The sequence below is a fragment of the Triticum urartu genome, chromosome 7A (genome assembly GCF_056163025.1).
Source record: "Triticum urartu cultivar PI428250 chromosome 7A, HENAU_Tu73, whole genome shotgun sequence".
Taxonomy (NCBI): domain Eukaryota; kingdom Viridiplantae; phylum Streptophyta; class Magnoliopsida; order Poales; family Poaceae; genus Triticum; species Triticum urartu.
Genome location: NC_141879.1, coordinates 250972469 through 250989429, shown reverse-complemented (window position 1 = coordinate 250989429; position 16961 = coordinate 250972469). Strand labels below are relative to the sequence as shown.

The 16961-nt window shown below is 46.5% G+C and overlaps 4 protein-coding genes across 10 annotated transcripts; 1 reads left to right on the top strand and 3 right to left on the bottom strand.

Annotated features, from left to right (window-relative positions):
• Window positions 1-244: 244 nt before the first annotated feature.
• On the top strand, window positions 245-7653 carry LOC125523971 (enolase (DUF1399)). 3 transcript variants are annotated; one of them, XM_048689042.2, is made up of 7 exons: window positions 245-618; window positions 920-1327; window positions 1443-1724; window positions 5283-5791; window positions 6050-6180; window positions 6267-6409; window positions 6941-7653. In XM_048689042.2, exons 1-7 carry the CDS (start codon window positions 298-300, stop codon window positions 7427-7429), a joined length of 2283 nt encoding a protein of 760 aa, XP_048544999.1. In that variant the 5' UTR covers window positions 245-297; the 3' UTR covers window positions 7430-7653. The 3 variants fall into 3 exon arrangements, with proteins under 3 accessions (XP_048544999.1, XP_048545001.1, XP_087390592.1); XM_048689044.2 differs by having other exon boundaries at window positions 248-618; window positions 6944-7653; XM_087534466.1 differs by having other exon boundaries at window positions 258-618; window positions 901-1327.
• A 41-nt stretch (window positions 7654-7694) lies between these two features.
• LOC125523972 (DUF1997 family protein, putative (DUF1997)) lies at window positions 7695-9889 on the bottom strand. Of its 2 annotated transcripts, XM_048689048.2 has the most exons (5): window positions 9231-9885; window positions 9080-9125; window positions 8758-8846; window positions 8483-8541; window positions 7695-8217 (listed from the first exon to the last, which is right to left on the bottom strand). In XM_048689048.2, the coding sequence occupies exons 1-5, from the start codon at window positions 9738-9740 to the stop codon at window positions 8073-8075; spliced, it is 849 nt and encodes a 282-aa protein (XP_048545005.1). In that variant the 5' UTR covers window positions 9741-9885; the 3' UTR covers window positions 7695-8072. The 2 variants fall into 2 exon arrangements, with proteins under 2 accessions (XP_048545005.1, XP_087390598.1); XM_087534472.1 differs by lacking the exon at window positions 7695-8217 and having other exon boundaries at window positions 8479-8541; window positions 9231-9889.
• Window positions 9890-10455: 566 nt separating this feature from the next.
• APX6 (ascorbate peroxidase 6) lies at window positions 10456-13979 on the bottom strand. The gene is made up of 11 exons (XM_087534467.1): window positions 13762-13979; window positions 13577-13692; window positions 12962-13052; window positions 12477-12604; window positions 12225-12295; window positions 12053-12095; window positions 11875-11971; window positions 11666-11749; window positions 11372-11493; window positions 11230-11290; window positions 10456-10779 (listed from the first exon to the last, which is right to left on the bottom strand). The coding sequence occupies exons 1-11, from the start codon at window positions 13821-13823 to the stop codon at window positions 10677-10679; spliced, it is 978 nt and encodes a 325-aa protein (XP_087390593.1). The 5' UTR covers window positions 13824-13979; the 3' UTR covers window positions 10456-10676.
• A 62-nt stretch (window positions 13980-14041) lies between these two features.
• LOC147959212 (chitinase-like protein 1) lies at window positions 14042-16612 on the bottom strand. Of its 4 annotated transcripts, none has more exons than XM_087534469.1 (4): window positions 16073-16612; window positions 15466-15622; window positions 15172-15372; window positions 14042-14140 (listed from the first exon to the last, which is right to left on the bottom strand). In XM_087534469.1, exons 1-4 carry the CDS (start codon window positions 16422-16424, stop codon window positions 14050-14052), a joined length of 801 nt encoding a protein of 266 aa, XP_087390595.1. In that variant the 5' UTR covers window positions 16425-16612; the 3' UTR covers window positions 14042-14049. The 4 variants fall into 4 exon arrangements, with proteins under 4 accessions (XP_087390595.1, XP_087390596.1, XP_087390597.1 ...); XM_087534470.1 differs by lacking the exon at window positions 14042-14140 and adding an exon at window positions 14399-14496 and having other exon boundaries at window positions 16073-16611; XM_087534471.1 differs by lacking the exon at window positions 14042-14140 and adding an exon at window positions 14399-14493 and having other exon boundaries at window positions 16073-16611.
• Between the last annotated feature and the right edge of the window lie 349 nt (window positions 16613-16961).

The following is a 16961-nucleotide window of genomic DNA, read 5'->3' as shown; positions in this document are numbered from 1 at the left end:
TTTTTCTATAAAAAGAGTGTGTTCTGAGGTGTGAAGTGGGAGAGAAACTCTGTCCAGACAAGAGATTGTTGGAGTGGATGAAAATTTTCTTATGAAATTTGTACTGGCCTAAAAAACATCTTACATAAAAATATCCCAAAGATCAGATTCCTTCAAAAGAAATTGTTTATAGAAATCGTTTGTTCGGCCCGCCCCATCCTAATCATGCGCCATGAATCATCCATCAGTCGGCACATGCCCCTTTTGACCAACCACTCTCTGCACTTTCGCAAGTGACAACAAAAAATATTCTCACCGATGACAACAAGGCGAATGCCCTCCGCAGCAGAGGCGCCGCCGGAGGGCACCATGCCCTCCTCGTCCCCTGGTCCCCGCGGGCAGGCGGGCTATCCCGCCGCCTTCTTCTCGGTCGACCTCGCCGCCGCCGCGCGCCGCCTCCTCGCGTTCCTTCGCTCCGCGTCCGCCCGAGGAAACGTGGGGCCGCTGTCCGTGCGGAGGTACGAGGAGATGTGGCTGCCGCTCGCCGCCGATGCGGCGGGTGGAGGAGGAGAGGAGGCGGCGATGCTGCTGCCCCCGCCCGACGTGCACCTCGTCTGGCTCTGCCACTGCTTCCACCATGTGAGCCTTCTTGCCGCCATGTTTTCTTTTACTGGTTGCGTCACGTCTTCATGACTTGCTCATTTTTCTGGAGGTTATTTTACTGACGGCCAGGTCAACGTAGCCTAAATAGTTACAGTCACAATTTAGGAATACAAGATTGCCTTGCTTGTTCTTAACAGAATTTGTATTTTCAAAATGATCCCCTGGCTGTACTTCATTTTTCTCAAAACAATCACTAAACTTTAGGATCTACTTATATTTGAGCCTTTAAAATTTTCTGACAAAGTGTGCGATTTCAAGTGGATTCTTCTGTTCCCAGGAGAGCTATGTCGCATACTGTGCATCAAGGTTTGGACGCCTCATCGATCGACCATCAATACTTGATGCTGAGAATGAGGAGCATGCCGCTGACTGTTGTCGGGACATCTGGGCCGCGCGCTACCCATTGGAGCCGTTTGACCTTGATAACAATGAATTTGATGGAAATAATTCAAATGGCATTGAGAACGACAGTGCTAATAGCGAAATTTTCATGATGGTTCAAACATACGCTGGCCTAGCAGACCACTTTGCCTCACCCTTTGTCTCAGAAGGTGTCTACCATGTCGCTGCGAGACGGCGTTACACGTGTTTCCTTGACCTCATCAGAAAGGGTGTGTGCACAACCAGAGAAGACACTCGGCTCGTGCCTAGCCTGGACATATTACTGATGTGGCTTGCTCATCAGGTATGTGTAGTGACGACTTGCCAATCCATTTAAGCTGTTAAGCAAAGTAGCAACTGAATGCTTTGTTACCCTCTGTATATATACAGCTTATACAGTTGTTATGTATCCTTGGCAGAGTTTTCCGGCGAGCTATGCAACAGACATGACACTGGTGTCTATCAAGGACAAGGTTATGAAAATGGTGGTCAGTTATGGGGAGGTGGCCAGTGAGGAGACGGTGGAGAGGACAAGGATCTTGTGGGAGGAGGCATATGATGAGCCATACGATCTGTCTGGTTCAGAGGTTGATGCGGCAGCAGTTGGCACAGCAAGGGAGGCGTTCCATTGGCAGGCTGCAGCATCAGAAGAGGACACCAACCGGCTGTACAAGGGGTTGCAACCTAGATTTCTTATGGAGGTATTTCTTAGGCTGTCCAATCATATTTTAACTTTATGAAGAACTTGTGATACAGCTTCATATTAGCTAGATTGATAGTGTTCTTGGTGGCTGGCCAGTAAAAACCAATTTCTACTTGGCTACTTAATTCCATTCGATTCTTCTTCACAAAAATTCCATCTGCTTTGGCATTTCCTTATGTCTTGGATTGGTAAAGAACTGAGAACTTGGGGATCTGCCAGGCATGATGTCCACAAGCCATCATACTATGGCAAATATTAACAAAACATTTGTCAAAAAAGCAAATGGTTTATTCCACATTATGGGCACTTCAAGACAACAAGCCCAAGATGCAAGATTACCTATATTGAATCTGTTAAGTAGTGAATGTAGTTGGTAGACCTGCAAATATTAATGTGGTCATCATGTCGTAAAATATGCCGTGGATTTTTATATCAATATAATTCAGTCATTTAATTATCCGATCACAAGAGTCCAACAATATAACTGCAAGTAAAATGTTAATTCTTGTGTGCTTCTGTTCTATCCTTGGAAGAACAAAAAGCTAAAGTTTGCACCGTTATTGAGGTAATGAGCTTATCTGCACCTACTCATTAGTATTTGCAGCTGATAGGTATTCGAAAAAAATTAGGCACACATATCTATTTGTACTTCCACTGAAAGTTCTTAGAAATAATATCGTACCTAGAAGGCATGAACTTGAAACAGGAACATTTACTCATTTAGTGCCAACCGAGTTCGCTGTGCGGGCATCCCCCACCACTTTCCCACTGAATATTGAAAAGTAGAGAATTGACCCATGATGCACGACAAAATAAGGTAAATTAAGTTATTATCTAAACTCATTATTGGATACACAAAGGAAAGCTCACAACTATGACTTTTTTGGTTTTACTAGATAATTGCCCGTGCGTTGCAACGGGGCCACAAATAATTTGTACGCAATTACCGTGATTACATACCAAAAAATGGACTTTAGCTGCCAATTGAATCAGCACTTCCTTAAAAAAATCAACATTTATTGACTTGCCAAAAAAGACAGGGTTTTATATGGTAAACCAATAACATGCGCGTGGTTTTCAACAAAAATATGTGGGGAAAACCAGAGTAGAAAAATCAAAACGAAGAGAGGGTGGCAGGAGTGGGGGGGGGGGATGACGTACGTAGTGGCTGTTGGACAAAGGTGAGGAGCGAAACACTGGTCAGTGAAATAGGGAACCTTAGGGCATCTCCAACGGAAACCCGCAAATTTCCTCCCGCATCCGTCCGCGGACACGAATGCGGGAGGCCGCCATCCAACCGTAGCTGCATACATTTTGACAACAGTTTGAACCAACTGGACAAAATTCATGCAAATACGGCCGGATTTCATATAAGCATGACAGATTTCATTACATTTACATCAACTAAGCGGTGCTAGTCCGGCTCTAGAGGTATAATTAATACCTAATCTAAAAGGTTGCCGACGCCCGTTCCCCGTGTCCGGCCATGAGCCCCGAGAACTGAAGCTTCGCCTTCTCTAGCTCCGCCTCAGCGCTCTCCAACTCCGCCTTCGGAGATCTGGGAAGTGAAGTTGTTCGCCTCCACGTCGCCGCCAAGCGGCTAATTGGCTGCCGATGTTGAGCCCACCAAGCTTGGCGTTGTTGGGAGAGGGGCAGTGGCCTTCCTGGGAGCCAAGCGGCGGAGACCTACCGGGCACTACTCTTCCTCGCTGCCGGCGACGCCCGCGTACATGCCGGCTTCGTGGTCGTGGCGGCAGGGTGCGGCCGCACCGATGTCCTCTTCCTCCTCGTCGGTCTTCCCGAACACCGCCTTGCCCTCCTCGTCGCCCTCCTTGTAGGCTTCCTCCACCTCCGCCACCCACTGGCGGTACTGCCTGCGGGCGAGGCGGATCTCGCGGGTCGAGCGGTAGAACTCGAGCAGCGTCTCCTGCTCCACCAGGTCCAGTGTCTGGCGCAACCGCCCTCCCGGCGGCGAGCCGCTCCTCCGCCTGCAGGTGCTCCTAGAGGAGGTGGCGGTTGTAGGCGGTTGTGGGGAGGGGAGATGACGTACGTAGTGGCTGTTGGACAAAGGTGAGGACCGAAACACTGGTCAGTGAAATAGGGAACCTTAGGGCATCTCCAACGGCAACTCGCAAATTTCCTCCTGCATCCGTCCGTAGACACGAATGCGGGAGGCCGCTATCCAACCGTAGCCGCATACATTTTGACAACAGTTCGAACCAACCGGACGAAATTCATGCAAATACGACCGGATTTCATATAAACATGAAAGATTTCATTACATTTACATCAACTAAGCGGTGCTAGTCCGGCTCTAGAGGTATAATTAATACCTAATCTAAAAGGTCGCCGGCGCCCATTCCCCGTGTTTCGGCCATGAGCCCCGAGAACTGAAGCTTCGCCTTCTTTAGCTCCGCCTCGACGCTCTCCAGCTCCGCCTCCGGAGACCCGGGAAGTGAAGTTGTCCGCCTCCATGTCGCCGCCAAGCGGCTAATTGGCTGCCGATGTTGAGCGCACCAAGCTTGGCGTCGCCGGGAGAGGAGCAGTGGCCTTCCTGGGACCCGAGCGGCGGAGACCTACCAGGCACTACTCTTCCTTGCTGACGGCGGCGCCCGCGGACGTGCCGGCTTCGTGGTCGTGGCGGCGGGGCGCGGCCTCACCGATGTCCTCCTCCTCGTCGGTCTTGTCGAACACCGCCTCGCCCGCCTCGTCGCCCTCCTTGTAGGCTTCCTCCACCACCGCCACCTGCTGGCGGTATCGCCTGTGGACGAGGCGGATCTCGCGGGTCGAGCGGTAGGACTCGAGCAGCGCCTCCTGCTCCACCAGGTCTGGTGTCCGGCGCGACCGCCGGGCCGCTCCTCCGCTTGCAGGTGCTCCTAGAGGAGGTGGCGGTTGTAGGCGGCGTCCGCCTGCTCCTCCAGCACCATGTGTAATGGGCACGGGTCTCGCCGATGGTCATGGTGCAGTGCACCAGCGAGGGTGGCGCCGGCTCGTCGTCGGTCGCGTCCTCCATTGGGACGTCGTCGTCCTCCGGCTGCCTGCCGGCTAGCCAGCCGGCAACAATGGCGGCCATCTCCTTCTTCCCGGTGTCAGCCCGTCCCAAAGAGCTTTGGCGGGGGAGGAATCTATGGTGGGAGTCGTGCGAAGAGGGATCGGAGGCGGATGACTGTGGCTATGGCCGGGGCAGCGGTTTATATAGCAATGGCGGGTAGCATAAGGACACTCTGGAGCGGCGCTGACCGCTTCGGGCGGGAAGCGCACGCGAGGGAGGGTGTTTTTTTGGTGGGCCAAGGCGGTCAGAAGCGGGCGTGCCAGCGGTTCAGACTCCCGCAAAGCAAAGCCCCCCCGCGCGCGCTTTTGTCCCCGGTTTGCAGGAGAAAGTACGTCCGGACCGCGCCGCGGACCGATACAGGACCATGTTGGATGGCTTCCGCGGTCCGGAGGGAGGTTTGATGGTCGGCGTTGGAGATGCCCTTACGTCTTTTTTAGATAGTAGAGATGTTAAGTATGTACCTATTTGTATGTTGACAATCATATCATTGATTCTTGATAACAGGTATGTGTGTTCCTGAAAGGAGAATTTGACAGTGAGCACATTAGCAAGGAATTTCTGCGTTTGCGAGCACAGAGGTGTTACAGATCATTAAAGCTCGACAAGTCAGTCTCCAATTTATCCTGCAAAAACTGGCAGAAAATGTGGCATATGTATTGTGAATTTGCAACCCGAGGTCTCACCATTGAGGTAAGGCGCAGCATGGGTGGGTGCTTCAGGAACAGCAAAATCCTCAAGAATATATCATTCTCATGGAACGATATGCTGCATGAGAAATCACTTATGCTTACAGAGGAGCTCGATGCCAGGATTAGGGTGATGGCATCGATTACCCCTCCAATTCAGGCACCGTACTTATTGAAGTGCGTACCTGACAGAGTCACTGATGATGGTGGAGCAATGGTTTCTGATGTCATATTGCGCATGAGAAGTTACCGTCCGCAGGAAGGACGGTGGCTGACCCGTACAGTACTTGATTATGGTGGGAAAGAATGTTTCGTTGTTAGGCTGAGGTATTGTTCAGAATCTATATGTATTTGTGTTTCAGAATCTATAGCTTAACATCATGTGGCACATACCACACCCCTTTACAAGTTTTTGGTGAATTTTCTAACAAAATACGCCACGCAGTCCAAAGTTAACCCTTTGCTTTTATATGAAGTTACAATCTGCTGTTGAGTGGTTATGTTACTAAGCTTATGCTAAGGGGGAACGACACTTACTGTTATATCTCAATACAATTGTGCTGAATTCAATTGCAACATGTGTAGAATAGGCAGAGGGATTTGGCGGAGAGGACCTGAAACTCCCATGGCAGTGAAATGGGAAGATAGGATCATTGAGGTCCGAGAAGGCTCATGGTCCTACATTGCAAGTGCAACTTCCGTTGGTTATGCTCCGGGTAACTTCATTACACTGAATAGCTGCTTGATGTCAGTATTATACCTTGTCTTGAGAAGAGCCTAGCTGTTTCCCTTTGTGATGCAGAAAAGGTGGTTGGCACAGCAACGCCAACGAAATATCAACAGGAGAATAAGGTGGTTTGGCGTTTTTCAACTGGAGATGTACTGACAGTGTGGTTGGGAGATGACCTCAACTTTCAGCTACAAAATGAGACTTCAGAAGAAGAGGTATGGTCCCATAAGTTTCTTTCGCTCGATTCCTTGATGCATTTTTTTGTCTGGAATTGGAGTTAGTATAGATAATCTTGAGGTGACATAACTGTCCTGCATTTGGTGTTCATTGCTGAAAGCTCTGGTGGTATGGACATTCTATATTAGTTGATTTATTAGTAAATCAGTTACCAGGCAAAAAGGATTACAGCACTCCATCTTTGTTGTTGCTTTCAGAAATGCAACATATGTGAGTTGTCTGTATGTACAACAGATCCATCTAACTTTTCTTTTTGAGTAAATACATGTCATTTGACTGATCAACCATATTTGGTCATGTTTTCTATTTAATGCAGACGTGTAGCTATTTTTGTTCCATAAAATATATATTTTTCATCTTAGACTAGCTAGATTCAGCTGTGATAGATGGCATATGACTTGCACCACACATGTAAGTGGAAGTTCAGTTCGCTACTGATATAGTACTTGATGGACTTTCCAGTGCCATTTTGTAATACCTTCTAACCACACCGCGATAAACTGTATTAGCAGGCAAGGCTGCTTGTAGGGAGGAGATTGAGTTACAGCGTGAAGAAGGACAGCACATCAAATAACCACAATGAGGAAGAGCAGTACATCACCCTAGTCCGTACATCACCAGACTATCCTGATGGCAGAGCAACCGCACTGCTAAACTGGAAACTACTCGCAATGGAGTTCTTACCCAAAGAGGATGCAGTCTTTGTGCTCCTCTTATGCATGGCAATCACACGGACAATGACGGAGATCAGAAGGGAAGATGTGGCTGGGCTTCTGGTGCGACGAAGAATACGTGAGCCGCAGGTAGGGCAGAGAGACTGGGGCTCCGTGATGCTGCCACACTCGCCTTCCCTTGACCCTCATTTGCAGCCGTGGTACCGGAATGCAGCGCGTGTTTTGAGCTCTGCAGAGACGGTGCTGCCTAACAGAGCGATGCCCATTGGGAACTCGCCTACCGATGGCAAGGATGAGCTGTACAGGCAAGCTCTTATACCTTGAAGCCCTGATGGATATAGTTTTTGTGAAGGAATGTACAGGGCAAACAATGATGATGATCTTTACCACAGATTTTTTATTATATTATGGTTGTACATGTCATCTGAAAATGGCTTGATTTGTTGTTGTGTATGGTTTGCCTGTCGATAGATCGAAATCTTTGTATTGCTTCGGGTGTATTGTGATTCAGAATAATACGGAAGATATCCCAGAACATGTTTGAAAACTGTCCCAGAAAATATGTCTGGAACTGTTAAAGTTGTCACTGTACTAGAGAAGTTTCAACCACTGCAATTTCTTGAGGGAAAACCTCATGCTGTTTGAACATGTGTAATGTAACATCTACTAGTATTACATTGAGACTGATGCAATAACAACAACCAGAACCTTCAACATCATGCTAATGTGCAGCACGAGTTTTCTAGTAGATGTGTGGTACATGGGTCAAAAGTTAGCTAGGCACAACCTTTTCGAAATTCGAATGATTTCTCTCAAAGGTTAGGATGGGATGTACAGTAAACGATTCTTTCTTATATCATGCAAGCATCGACAAATTAACTCATGCCGCGTCCTCGTGATTCTTTCTTGGTGCTGCTGCCAGGTGGATTTGATGAAAGCCGACCCGGCCATGAATCCCAGGAATCTGCTAGGTAGGTAGTGTTTTTTTCAGACTTTGGGCAGTCGCTCGCTCATGCGAAGACTGGGCCTGCTGCTGAACCCAGGAGTGGTAGTCCCTCAGCAGCTGCTCACCCAGCATCGGGACAAGCCTGTCAAGCAGCCCTTGCATCAGCCTGCCAAACAAACATACAGTGGATGCCAATGTTACTTAACTCAAAAAAGTGACACCCGTCAAATTCAGTTTTCTTCTTCTTTGAAACAGGTAAAATTCAGTTTCATGACAATTGGAAAAACGGCGTAAATTGAGGCGTGCATTAGGCGGTCAAGCATCTCGATGGGCGCACCGATCCTTTCGAAAGCTAGTTTCTTGCCACTTTGTAAGCATCAGGAAGTTATTGTTCTGAAGTGCAGGAACTTCTAAGGAATGCAGGGCCTTACAGGTTGCCTGGTTTCTCCACTGCCGACAGCGGGAGCAAGCTGAATGGCTTCGTGTACACCTGAAAATCGACATATGAGGAACTTGAGGGTTCGTCTTGTAGGAAACCCTTGCCATCTACTCATCCCTAAGAGCTGGGATGATGGTAATATTCAACTAAACATATCATCCTAGTACCATGCGTCAGTGTGAATTTTGTGATGCAAGCTAGTGAGATTGTGATCCCATTCTCATCTAGCAGGTGCTATACTACATCACTAACTGAATGACATATTACCTCCAGTGTGACCTCCAGATTGACATCGATGTCCAAGCATGGCTCCTGATCACCATTGTCTCCCCATGTTATTCGGTTCGTCATAACCGCTGCCAACATCCAACACTCCAGCTCAGGCACATTGCATCTCCCAAAAAATAAATTTAAAACTAACTGATCATGGTGATGACACTATCTATTGGGCAGAGATATCAAATGTTGCAAGTGTCAAATTATGAGTAGAACATAATAAACTAACTGAATAACTGATGCAACTATTCCACCATTGACAGAGATAAATAAAAATGCTTGTGAAGAATGTGACTGAGCATGGATTGGTGACCTGAAAAGAGCTCATTCTGCTGCTCGATCGAGTCCGAACCCTCAAACTGTCACCAAAGGCAAATTGAAAAGATCATTTCAGCTGTATGTATCACAGGGAGAATAGGTAGGTCCATGGAATCAAGCGTGTGTATGTTAGCAAGTACTCCTACCCTGCAGGAGAGCATCTCGACGGTGCAGTCGTCGCCGGTCGGGGTGACGCGGAGGTCCAGGACCGGGGCGACCTGGAAGCCGAGGAAGCCCATGGGGTGCAGCGTGCACCTGAAAGCGCCGGCCGGGCCCGACTCCGACTCCGGCTCCACCGGCGCGAAGCTCTGCAGCGCCCGGGTGTTGAGCAGGGACTCCACGCCGGCGGGGTGCCGCAGGAACTCGCCGATGCCGCCCTGGCCCGGCAGCACGTCCAGGAGCCTGATGCTCTCCCGCCGCCGCGCCGACAGCCGGGCCCGCCTCCCCGACGGCGTCGTCGCCACCGTCGACACGGACTGGCCGCGCTCATCGCTGCCTGCCGACGCGGCTCGCCATGACCGGCCAGCGCGCCTCGACTTCTTGGGCGGCTTGCATGGATCGGTTGCTGCTGCTGCCCTTGATGATTCCGGGAACGGGAATGGTTGGTGTCTGGCGAGGAGGAAGGAGGGCTTGGCTGCTGCTGCGGTGGGCCTCATCCCATCGCCTGGATCTTCTAGGACGCAGCGGCTTTACCTGTTCATCGACATGGACTCATGGAGTGACAGAGGGCTCAGGGCCAAGCGGAGCCAGCCACTGATGGAGCTTATCGTTTCTGCGCCTGCATCGAACTCGTCTCTGCGCTAATCACTCGTAGCCGTCGTACACATGGACGTCAGTGTGTGGTTCCTCACATGCTCTGCTGTCACCTTCGTACCGGCTCATGTCCGCCCGTCAGAACCGGAAATTTTCCAGATAAATTTGAGCGGGATTTTGGCACTGCAATTCCGTACATATACATTATTCTAAGCATAACTTTAGGACCGGCTTAACCATCCAACGTCAGCTGGGAAGCATGGCAATTGCGGTAAAATTTGCATTGCAATTTATGTTGGCTGAGAATGACAAGCTTAGACAAGCATGGCAAATCTTCTTCAATTCAGTTATTTGTCAGGATTTGCCGTGCTTGCAAACTAAATTTTCCATCCCCGCGACAATATAAACTGCCATAAAAAAATGTTTGATTTGTCATCCCTGCCAAACGAACATCATCTTAATAGCATTACCGCAACTTTAACCACTTCCTTCCTCTCGTACCCCTTACCACATTGTTCAGTCTGGAATAGCGCAAATCTATTCATGTCAACAAAACGGACCAAACAAACTGTAGTTTGTTTTCCGCCCCAGCAATAGAACGCTAGGTCGATCCGTGCATGAACCAGACAAACTGTAGTTTATTTTCTGTACAAATTTTCTGAGCTCCAAACGAGCCAAAGCAATATACAGGGAATGAGCAGACAAAATTTCCACGAATCTTACACTTGCTTTGTGCATCAATAGATTCAGAGGCCGGGAACCAGGGGTGACACCTCCTTATTGACAAAAAAAAGACTTTTTTTTTGAAATAGACAAAAAAAAAGACTTAGTAATTCTAACTAAGCTGCTCTCCACGAGGCTCCGCTATTTACAAGCTTGGTGTATGCATCTCTGAAGTCGGCGAAAAATTTATCCTGGTCCTCCGCGTAGATATTTATCCACCTGCAAGCAGTTTAGTGTCTCTGATGTCAGTGGGCCGGTCACCTGACGTAAATATGCAAGGAAAATGGCTAAGATCCATTTGGCGTAGGTTACTTAACGTTTTTTAGGTCGCTTAGGCTGCTTAGCTTGTCACCAAAAGTTCAGTCAGATGGCAACTATGTTCATTCATTGGTGCTTGTATTTTAAAAATGAGAGATTGGGCAAGCAAATGGTGTTTTTTGTAAGGAAAGCAAATGGTGTTTAGAAGATTGTGAGTGATCTACAGCATGTTATAAACTAGGACCACCCCTAGAACTATTCTGAGTTTTACCATTCATGTAAGCCAGCTTATCTGGCTAACTTGAAGCAAGCCAAATCATCTGGCTCTAAGATGATCATAACTTTGTCGAATGAACCCTAATATGGATATGTATTGTTAAGAAAAGCCGACTGTCTATTTCAATAGAATACCTTAAGCATTCATCATCTTCAGTGAGTGCCCAGTCCGTGGGCAGCCCTATCGGCATGCCAGCTTCACACATGAACACCACATAAGTACATTTACAAGTTAAGGGGTATTAAAGGGAATGATGGTAATATCGCAATCACTCACATGAAGTCGGCCGTGGCTTCTCAAGGAGTACTTTGAAATAGGCGTTATCAAAAGCATTTGGATTCCCGAATCCTTTACCCCCAATTGTGTGAGCTCCAGATAAAACGACCATCTCCTGTGTCCTGCCAAGCAGACATGGATGGACACTGGCTGCTTTATGGAATCCTTGGCAGAATTCTAGGGAAAATCATATACAGATATACAATTTTGGCCACTGGAGCTAAGTTTCATTCGGTAATATACAAAATAGATAACGGAAATTCACAGAGGTTGTTGAACAAAAGCAAGACTCACGAAAAGCCCTTTTTGCGAAATGATGTTTTCAAGGCCACAACATCCAATGTTTCTTCAGGAAGTTTACCGGTCGGATCAGCAGTACTACATGAGAAATGCGTTAGTTCAGAAGAATAATGACAAGCACTAAATAGGAACGCCTCTGGAATAGCTAAAAGTTTGGTTAATGCTGCAAGGAATTTGTAAAATGACAGGCCACTATGATGCACCTGGAATCTAAACGGCCTAATCTTATGGGAATTTCAGGCCCTCCACAGAGTGCAACTGCTTCAGCACCAGCCACTGCGATCAAGTCCGCCCATGACACTATAGAGAGACAGTAAAAGGTTGACTCCAGGATACAGATAAAGTTAAGTTAAATACAGAACACATGTGTAAAGCACATACCTTGCTGAACCTGGTCGATCCCTTCTTTTGCTTTTCGTAGTATCTGGTTGGTTTTAAAGCAATCAACAGATATGTCAAGTTAGGTGTTCCTTGGTAGGATATGGCACTATCCATGACAACAAGCAAAGAAGAAAGATGTGTTGTAAAGGTACTTTCTGAAGAGGAAAAGAACCTTTAAGGATTTACTAAGTCCTGCATTTTCAGGTCTGTCAGCTTCATAGATTATGGAGCCATTCATGCCACCTGCAAGATATTGTCATCAATCATCAATGTTTCTCTAGTGTTTTCTACTTTGCAACAATCATTTTTTAGATATCTTCAACCTCAGCATATTTGAATTCCCAATTCTAGATCATTAACCTTTTAAACACATGCAAACCTTGCTCTGTTATTAAACTTTGATAACATACAAATAATATCTAACCTGATTTGTCACTAATGTCAAAAGTCCCTGCATCATGGAAAACCAAACGAAGCACGCCAGCTGCTTTCACCTTGGATAAGACATTCCTCACACCGTTTTGAATAATTGATCCATCATATGAGTCAGCTCTACAAAGTCAATCCTAATTAGGGAACTTCTTTGAGATCATCACGGTGATGATGTTTAAAGATCAAGAAACAACTACCTCAAAGTTCATAGGGATGTTTAAAGAACAAGAAACAACTTTGAGTAGGTTACTCTTTTCTGCAAATCAATATTCTAGGTCATACTCATACTTGATTGCCTATGATCCACTTCCTATACTCGATTCTAGTCTATGATTGTACAGTTCAACAAATTGACCATAAAGAAAATGCTCGCATTAAATGTAGGTTAATGGCATTAGATTGATAGGAACTCTATCTCATAGGTATGAGAATTAAGTACAACATAGGAATGTAATAGTGGCTGAATAGTGTACTTACGCACTCGCCATATCAACATGAGGAAGTAGAAAAGGGAGCAGAGCAACAGCAGCAAAATCTCGCCTTCTATAACATTGGGTATTTGCAGGACCTGAGGCCAATGTACGCAAAGAAAATTTAATTGGCCAACAATATATTAGCAGACTGGAAGAAAATTCTTGGTCTTGCTATATACTCCCTCCGTAACTTAATATAAGACATTTTTTGGCACTATCGTTGTGTCAAAAAATGTCTTATATTAAGTTACAGAGGGAGTATTTGTTCTGTCAAATGGTTGGATCGCAATACAAGTTTATTGTGTGAGAGAATAGAGGAAAATAGAGGCAAGTGAAAAATGTTCAGCTGTAGCAACTAGCTAACCCCTCAAAACTAGTCTCAATCCTCAAACTCTAGGTGGGAAGTATACTCATTATCAGCTACGTTCTCTTTGTACAGATTCCCCAAGGCAACAAAAAATCAGCAATGCGTCGATGTTCTTGACATTACAGTGCTACTCCCTCTGTAAACTAATATAAGAGTGTTTAGAACACTAAAATAGTGATCTAAACGCTCTTATATTAGTTTACGGAGGGAGTACTATTTACTGCGAAAAATTAGCCATGAAATGCGCCACACCTGAAAGGTTGTCTATATTTTGCTGTTCAATGGGCTCTGGGCATGCAGAATCAGCACTGCACCTACTACCAGCAGCAAGCGCTGTTATCACAGCCCTCCCTGTTCTTCTTCTACTCCTGTGGCACCACAATATCCACATGTTATTCGCCGTCCATGGTCGGCATGAGAGGCGATGCAAACATTACCGGCAGCTGGAGAAGAAGAAGCTGGAGGAGGAGGCAAGATGGGGGATGTTGGTGAGCTCCATCCCCTTCCTGCTTGCCTTGTTTGAATGCCGGTAATGGTTGCTGGTGCCCTGAAATGGAAGAGGAAAAAGACACAGCTCACTAGTCAGCCTATCTACACCTGGTTATCCAGGTCTGTGTGGTTCCCAGCAGACGGTCCCCAGGAAGGCACTTGGATAAGCCGCTTCAGTGGTAAATATCCATCCATCTGTAGTGCTGTAAGAATATGCCTTTGAACTCCCACGCTTGTTATCTCTGTGAATTCACAATAGATTTGAGGTGTTGACTGTGTTTTATGTTCGCCGTGATATCTTTTTTTTTCATGCATGCTCCCATATGTCTGTTTATACCATAACAAAGTATGGTCAATGTTTCCGCCTCTGAAAATTAACATCACAAAATCACCCCAAAATAGAGAAAATGCCAAAAAAAAAACTGTGGTCCACAGAACTCAGAAAACAAACCAAGGCAAGATCTCTCCACTCAGATCGATTTAAAAATCATCATTGCTGCCCAGCAGTCATTTTCACAGAACAAGATAGCAATGGCAGGTTTTTGCTGAAAGAACATCCATGACAGGAGCAAAGCAGTAGTGAACTTATAAAAGCAAAGGGCCACGAATTATCAATTACCTTTAGTAACAGAAGTAATATAATTTACAAGGAAGTCATCATGTGTTCAAATGCGAGTTCTCTGCTGTAATATACATGGCAAAAACACAAAATGAGAGAAGGTTACGGGCTTACATAAATAGGTTACAGACTACACAAATGCAACAGTCGTCCTCAGAGCTACTAATAAATACTCCCTCCGTTTTTATTTAGTCTGCATATTAGGTTTGACCGAAGTCAAACTTTGCAAAGTTTGACCAAATTTATAGAAAAATATATAAACATTTACCATAACAAATCTATATGATGTGAAAGTACATTCAATAATGAATCTAGTGGTATTGATTTTTTATTGTATATGTTAATATTTTTGTTTATAAACTTAGTCAAAGTTTACAAAGCTTGACTTTGACCAAAGCTAATATGCGGACTAAATAAAAACGGAGGGAGTACTATCATATAGAATTGCACACAATACTTCTATCGTTGCGGATGCAAGATAGCTGCACCTCAAATGTACAGGGGGAATATACATGGATCTGACATGCAACTTGGTTATGAGTCGGGACTCTTTGATGATGGATTGAATGGCACTTGGTCGGCACAATCCAAGTTATCTCCAGAGTGCTGAGCACCAACTCCCATCAAATCAAGATAATGTTGATAGTGGGATATAATGCCATTCATATTATCAATGGACCCTTTACCACAGATGGCATCACCATACAAAATGTTCATTGTCGCACCGAAGCCAGGATACCTCTTGGACAAAGTGTCTTTCTTGGTTGGTTTCCAGTTGCCAACAAAGGCATCATGGGCTGATGGCTGCTTCCTCTTCATTGGAGTCATCCACCTCCAGATCGCTGCTTCAAATGCTAGAGTGGCATTTTGTTCCAATAACTCTGGGTGGTTCAACAGATCCTGCTTGATACCCTTACCCACGATACCATAGTTGTAGTTCCTGAGGATCATTAACAAGAAGATTCAAAATCAACAGCTAAACCCAACCGGTTCCTAATTAACAACAACTGACAGAAGAACATATCAGACTGACCAGTAAACAGGAAGGGCGCCTCGACCATAGTACTCAACTCCTTCAGCACAACGGTATAATTCGTTGCTGTCGTCACAGTAGCTCTGGCTTGGGCTCATTTCATGGTTGTAGCAAAGACCCCAAGCCAATGAACCACCGTCAGCTAGACTATATCCACCTGTGGGAGTAACCATCCAGTAATATGAGATTGCACTCCTGATTATCACCTTTAGGTTTCTCATACATTTGAAACTATATGATGTGTTACACTCCCAGTGAACATGTAAGGCAATTAGTAGAATGAATCTTCTGAAGATCTCTAGTCAGTTGTACAGAATTATACAAATTAAAACTTGATGGGCAATAATTATACTACTAACGATGCTTTGCAGATGTCAAGTTTCAAATCTAGGTAGGAACCATGCTGATGAAACACTATCCCAATGGAAACTAAATACTGTACTACCTAACTCACATGTCGTTGCATCCGGAAAGCCCACACATCGTTTAACCCTGGCTTGAAATTCATGAAGCCTATAGTTAAAATTGTTACTGGCAGATGTCTATTTCTCTATATCCCGGAAGGCACATCAAGGTGAATTAGAATGAGGAGCAGAGAGAAGCGTACACGAGGTCTTGGCGCCGACGTGGCCGAGGAAGGCGGCGACCTCCTTCATGCTCATCTCCCTGCCGCCGGTGGTGCCGAACCCACGAGGCTCGTAGAGGGCCGCGGCGGTGATGAAGGCCTTGTAGTCCCAGAAGCCGGCGGCGTGGGCGAGGGAGTTGTTGCGCTTGGCGAAGAGCTCCTCGAACTGGTAGGCCTTGAAGTAGTCGGTGATGGTCTCGTTGCAGCAGAACCTGCTGCCGCTGCACTCCCACCCCTTGTCGCAGGCCGTCTCGCCGCCCTTCTGCCTCCTTGCGTCCGCCGCCGCGAGCAACGCCAACAGGAGCAGAAACCACGCCGCCCGCACCATCCCCATTGCCGCCGCAGGACCGGCGCCGGAGGAGGGGAAGCTGGAAGAGAAGGAGGAGTTTGTCGGTGGTGGGCTTCGTTCCCTCGCCGCGTGATCTGCTGGGGAGGTGAGAGGAGGAAGGGGAGCTGGTTGGTGGCCGTCGATGCAGAGGGGATGGCGGTGCGCGGCAGCTGTTCGGGGGCATTTCCGTCATTTGCAGCAGGAGTATCTCTACTTCTCTATACTACCTAAAAGAAACGTAGTGTTTCGTTTCCTCTTACATTCGCCCTCTTCGTCCAACCTTAAAACCGATGCAAATTGATTTCCCTAACCCATCCCATCTCTGATCTGGCAGCCGCCACAAGCTCCCCCGTCTGGTGAACGGCAGGAGGTCGCGCACTCCTGTAGGATCGAAAGTATGTCTAGAGGGGGGTGATTAGACTACTTGACCAAATAAAAACTTAACCTTTTCCCAATTTTAGTTCTTGGCAGATTTTAGCTAATTTAGGACAAGTCAAGCAATCATCACATAATTCAAGCAAGCATGCAAAGAGTATATAGGCA

Excerpts from the sequence above, each read along its gene's own strand:
- LOC125523971 (XM_048689042.2), top strand. The coding sequence starts at position 298 with ATGACAACAAGGCGAATGCCCTCCGCAGCAGAGGCGCCGCCGGAGGGC. Across the intron at positions 6,181-6,266 it reads TTCCGTTGGTTATGCTCCGG|AAAAGGTGGTTGGCACAGCA; the intron begins GTAACTTCATTA and ends TTTGTGATGCAG. Across the intron at positions 6,410-6,940 it reads ATGAGACTTCAGAAGAAGAG|CAGGCAAGGCTGCTTGTAGG; the intron begins GTATGGTCCCAT and ends AAACTGTATTAG.
- LOC125523972 (XM_048689048.2), bottom strand. The coding sequence starts at position 9,740 with ATGAGGCCCACCGCAGCAGCAGCCAAGCCCTCCTTCCTCCTCGCCAGA. Across the intron at positions 9,126-9,230 it reads TCGAGATGCTCTCCTGCAGG|TTTGAGGGTTCGGACTCGAT; the intron begins GTAGGAGTACTT and ends CTTTGGTGACAG. Across the intron at positions 8,847-9,079 it reads GCAGAATGAGCTCTTTTCAG|CGGTTATGACGAACCGAATA; the intron begins GTCACCAATCCA and ends GGATGTTGGCAG.
- APX6 (XM_087534467.1), bottom strand. The coding sequence starts at position 13,823 with ATGGAGCTCACCAACATCCCCCATCTTGCCTCCTCCTCCAGCTTCTTC. Across the intron at positions 11,750-11,874 it reads TTAGGCCGTTTAGATTCCAG|TACTGCTGATCCGACCGGTA; the intron begins GTGCATCATAGT and ends TTTCTCATGTAG. Across the intron at positions 11,494-11,665 it reads TTTCGCAAAAAGGGCTTTTC|GACACAGGAGATGGTCGTTT; the intron begins GTGAGTCTTGCT and ends TCTGCTTGGCAG.
- LOC147959212 (XM_087534468.1), bottom strand. The coding sequence starts at position 16,424 with ATGGGGATGGTGCGGGCGGCGTGGTTTCTGCTCCTGTTGGCGTTGCTC. Across the intron at positions 15,623-16,072 it reads CGTCGGCGCCAAGACCTCGT|GTGGATATAGTCTAGCTGAC; the intron begins GTACGCTTCTCT and ends TTACTCCCACAG. Across the intron at positions 15,373-15,465 it reads GGCGCCCTTCCTGTTTACTG|GAACTACAACTATGGTATCG; the intron begins GTCAGTCTGATA and ends AATGATCCTCAG.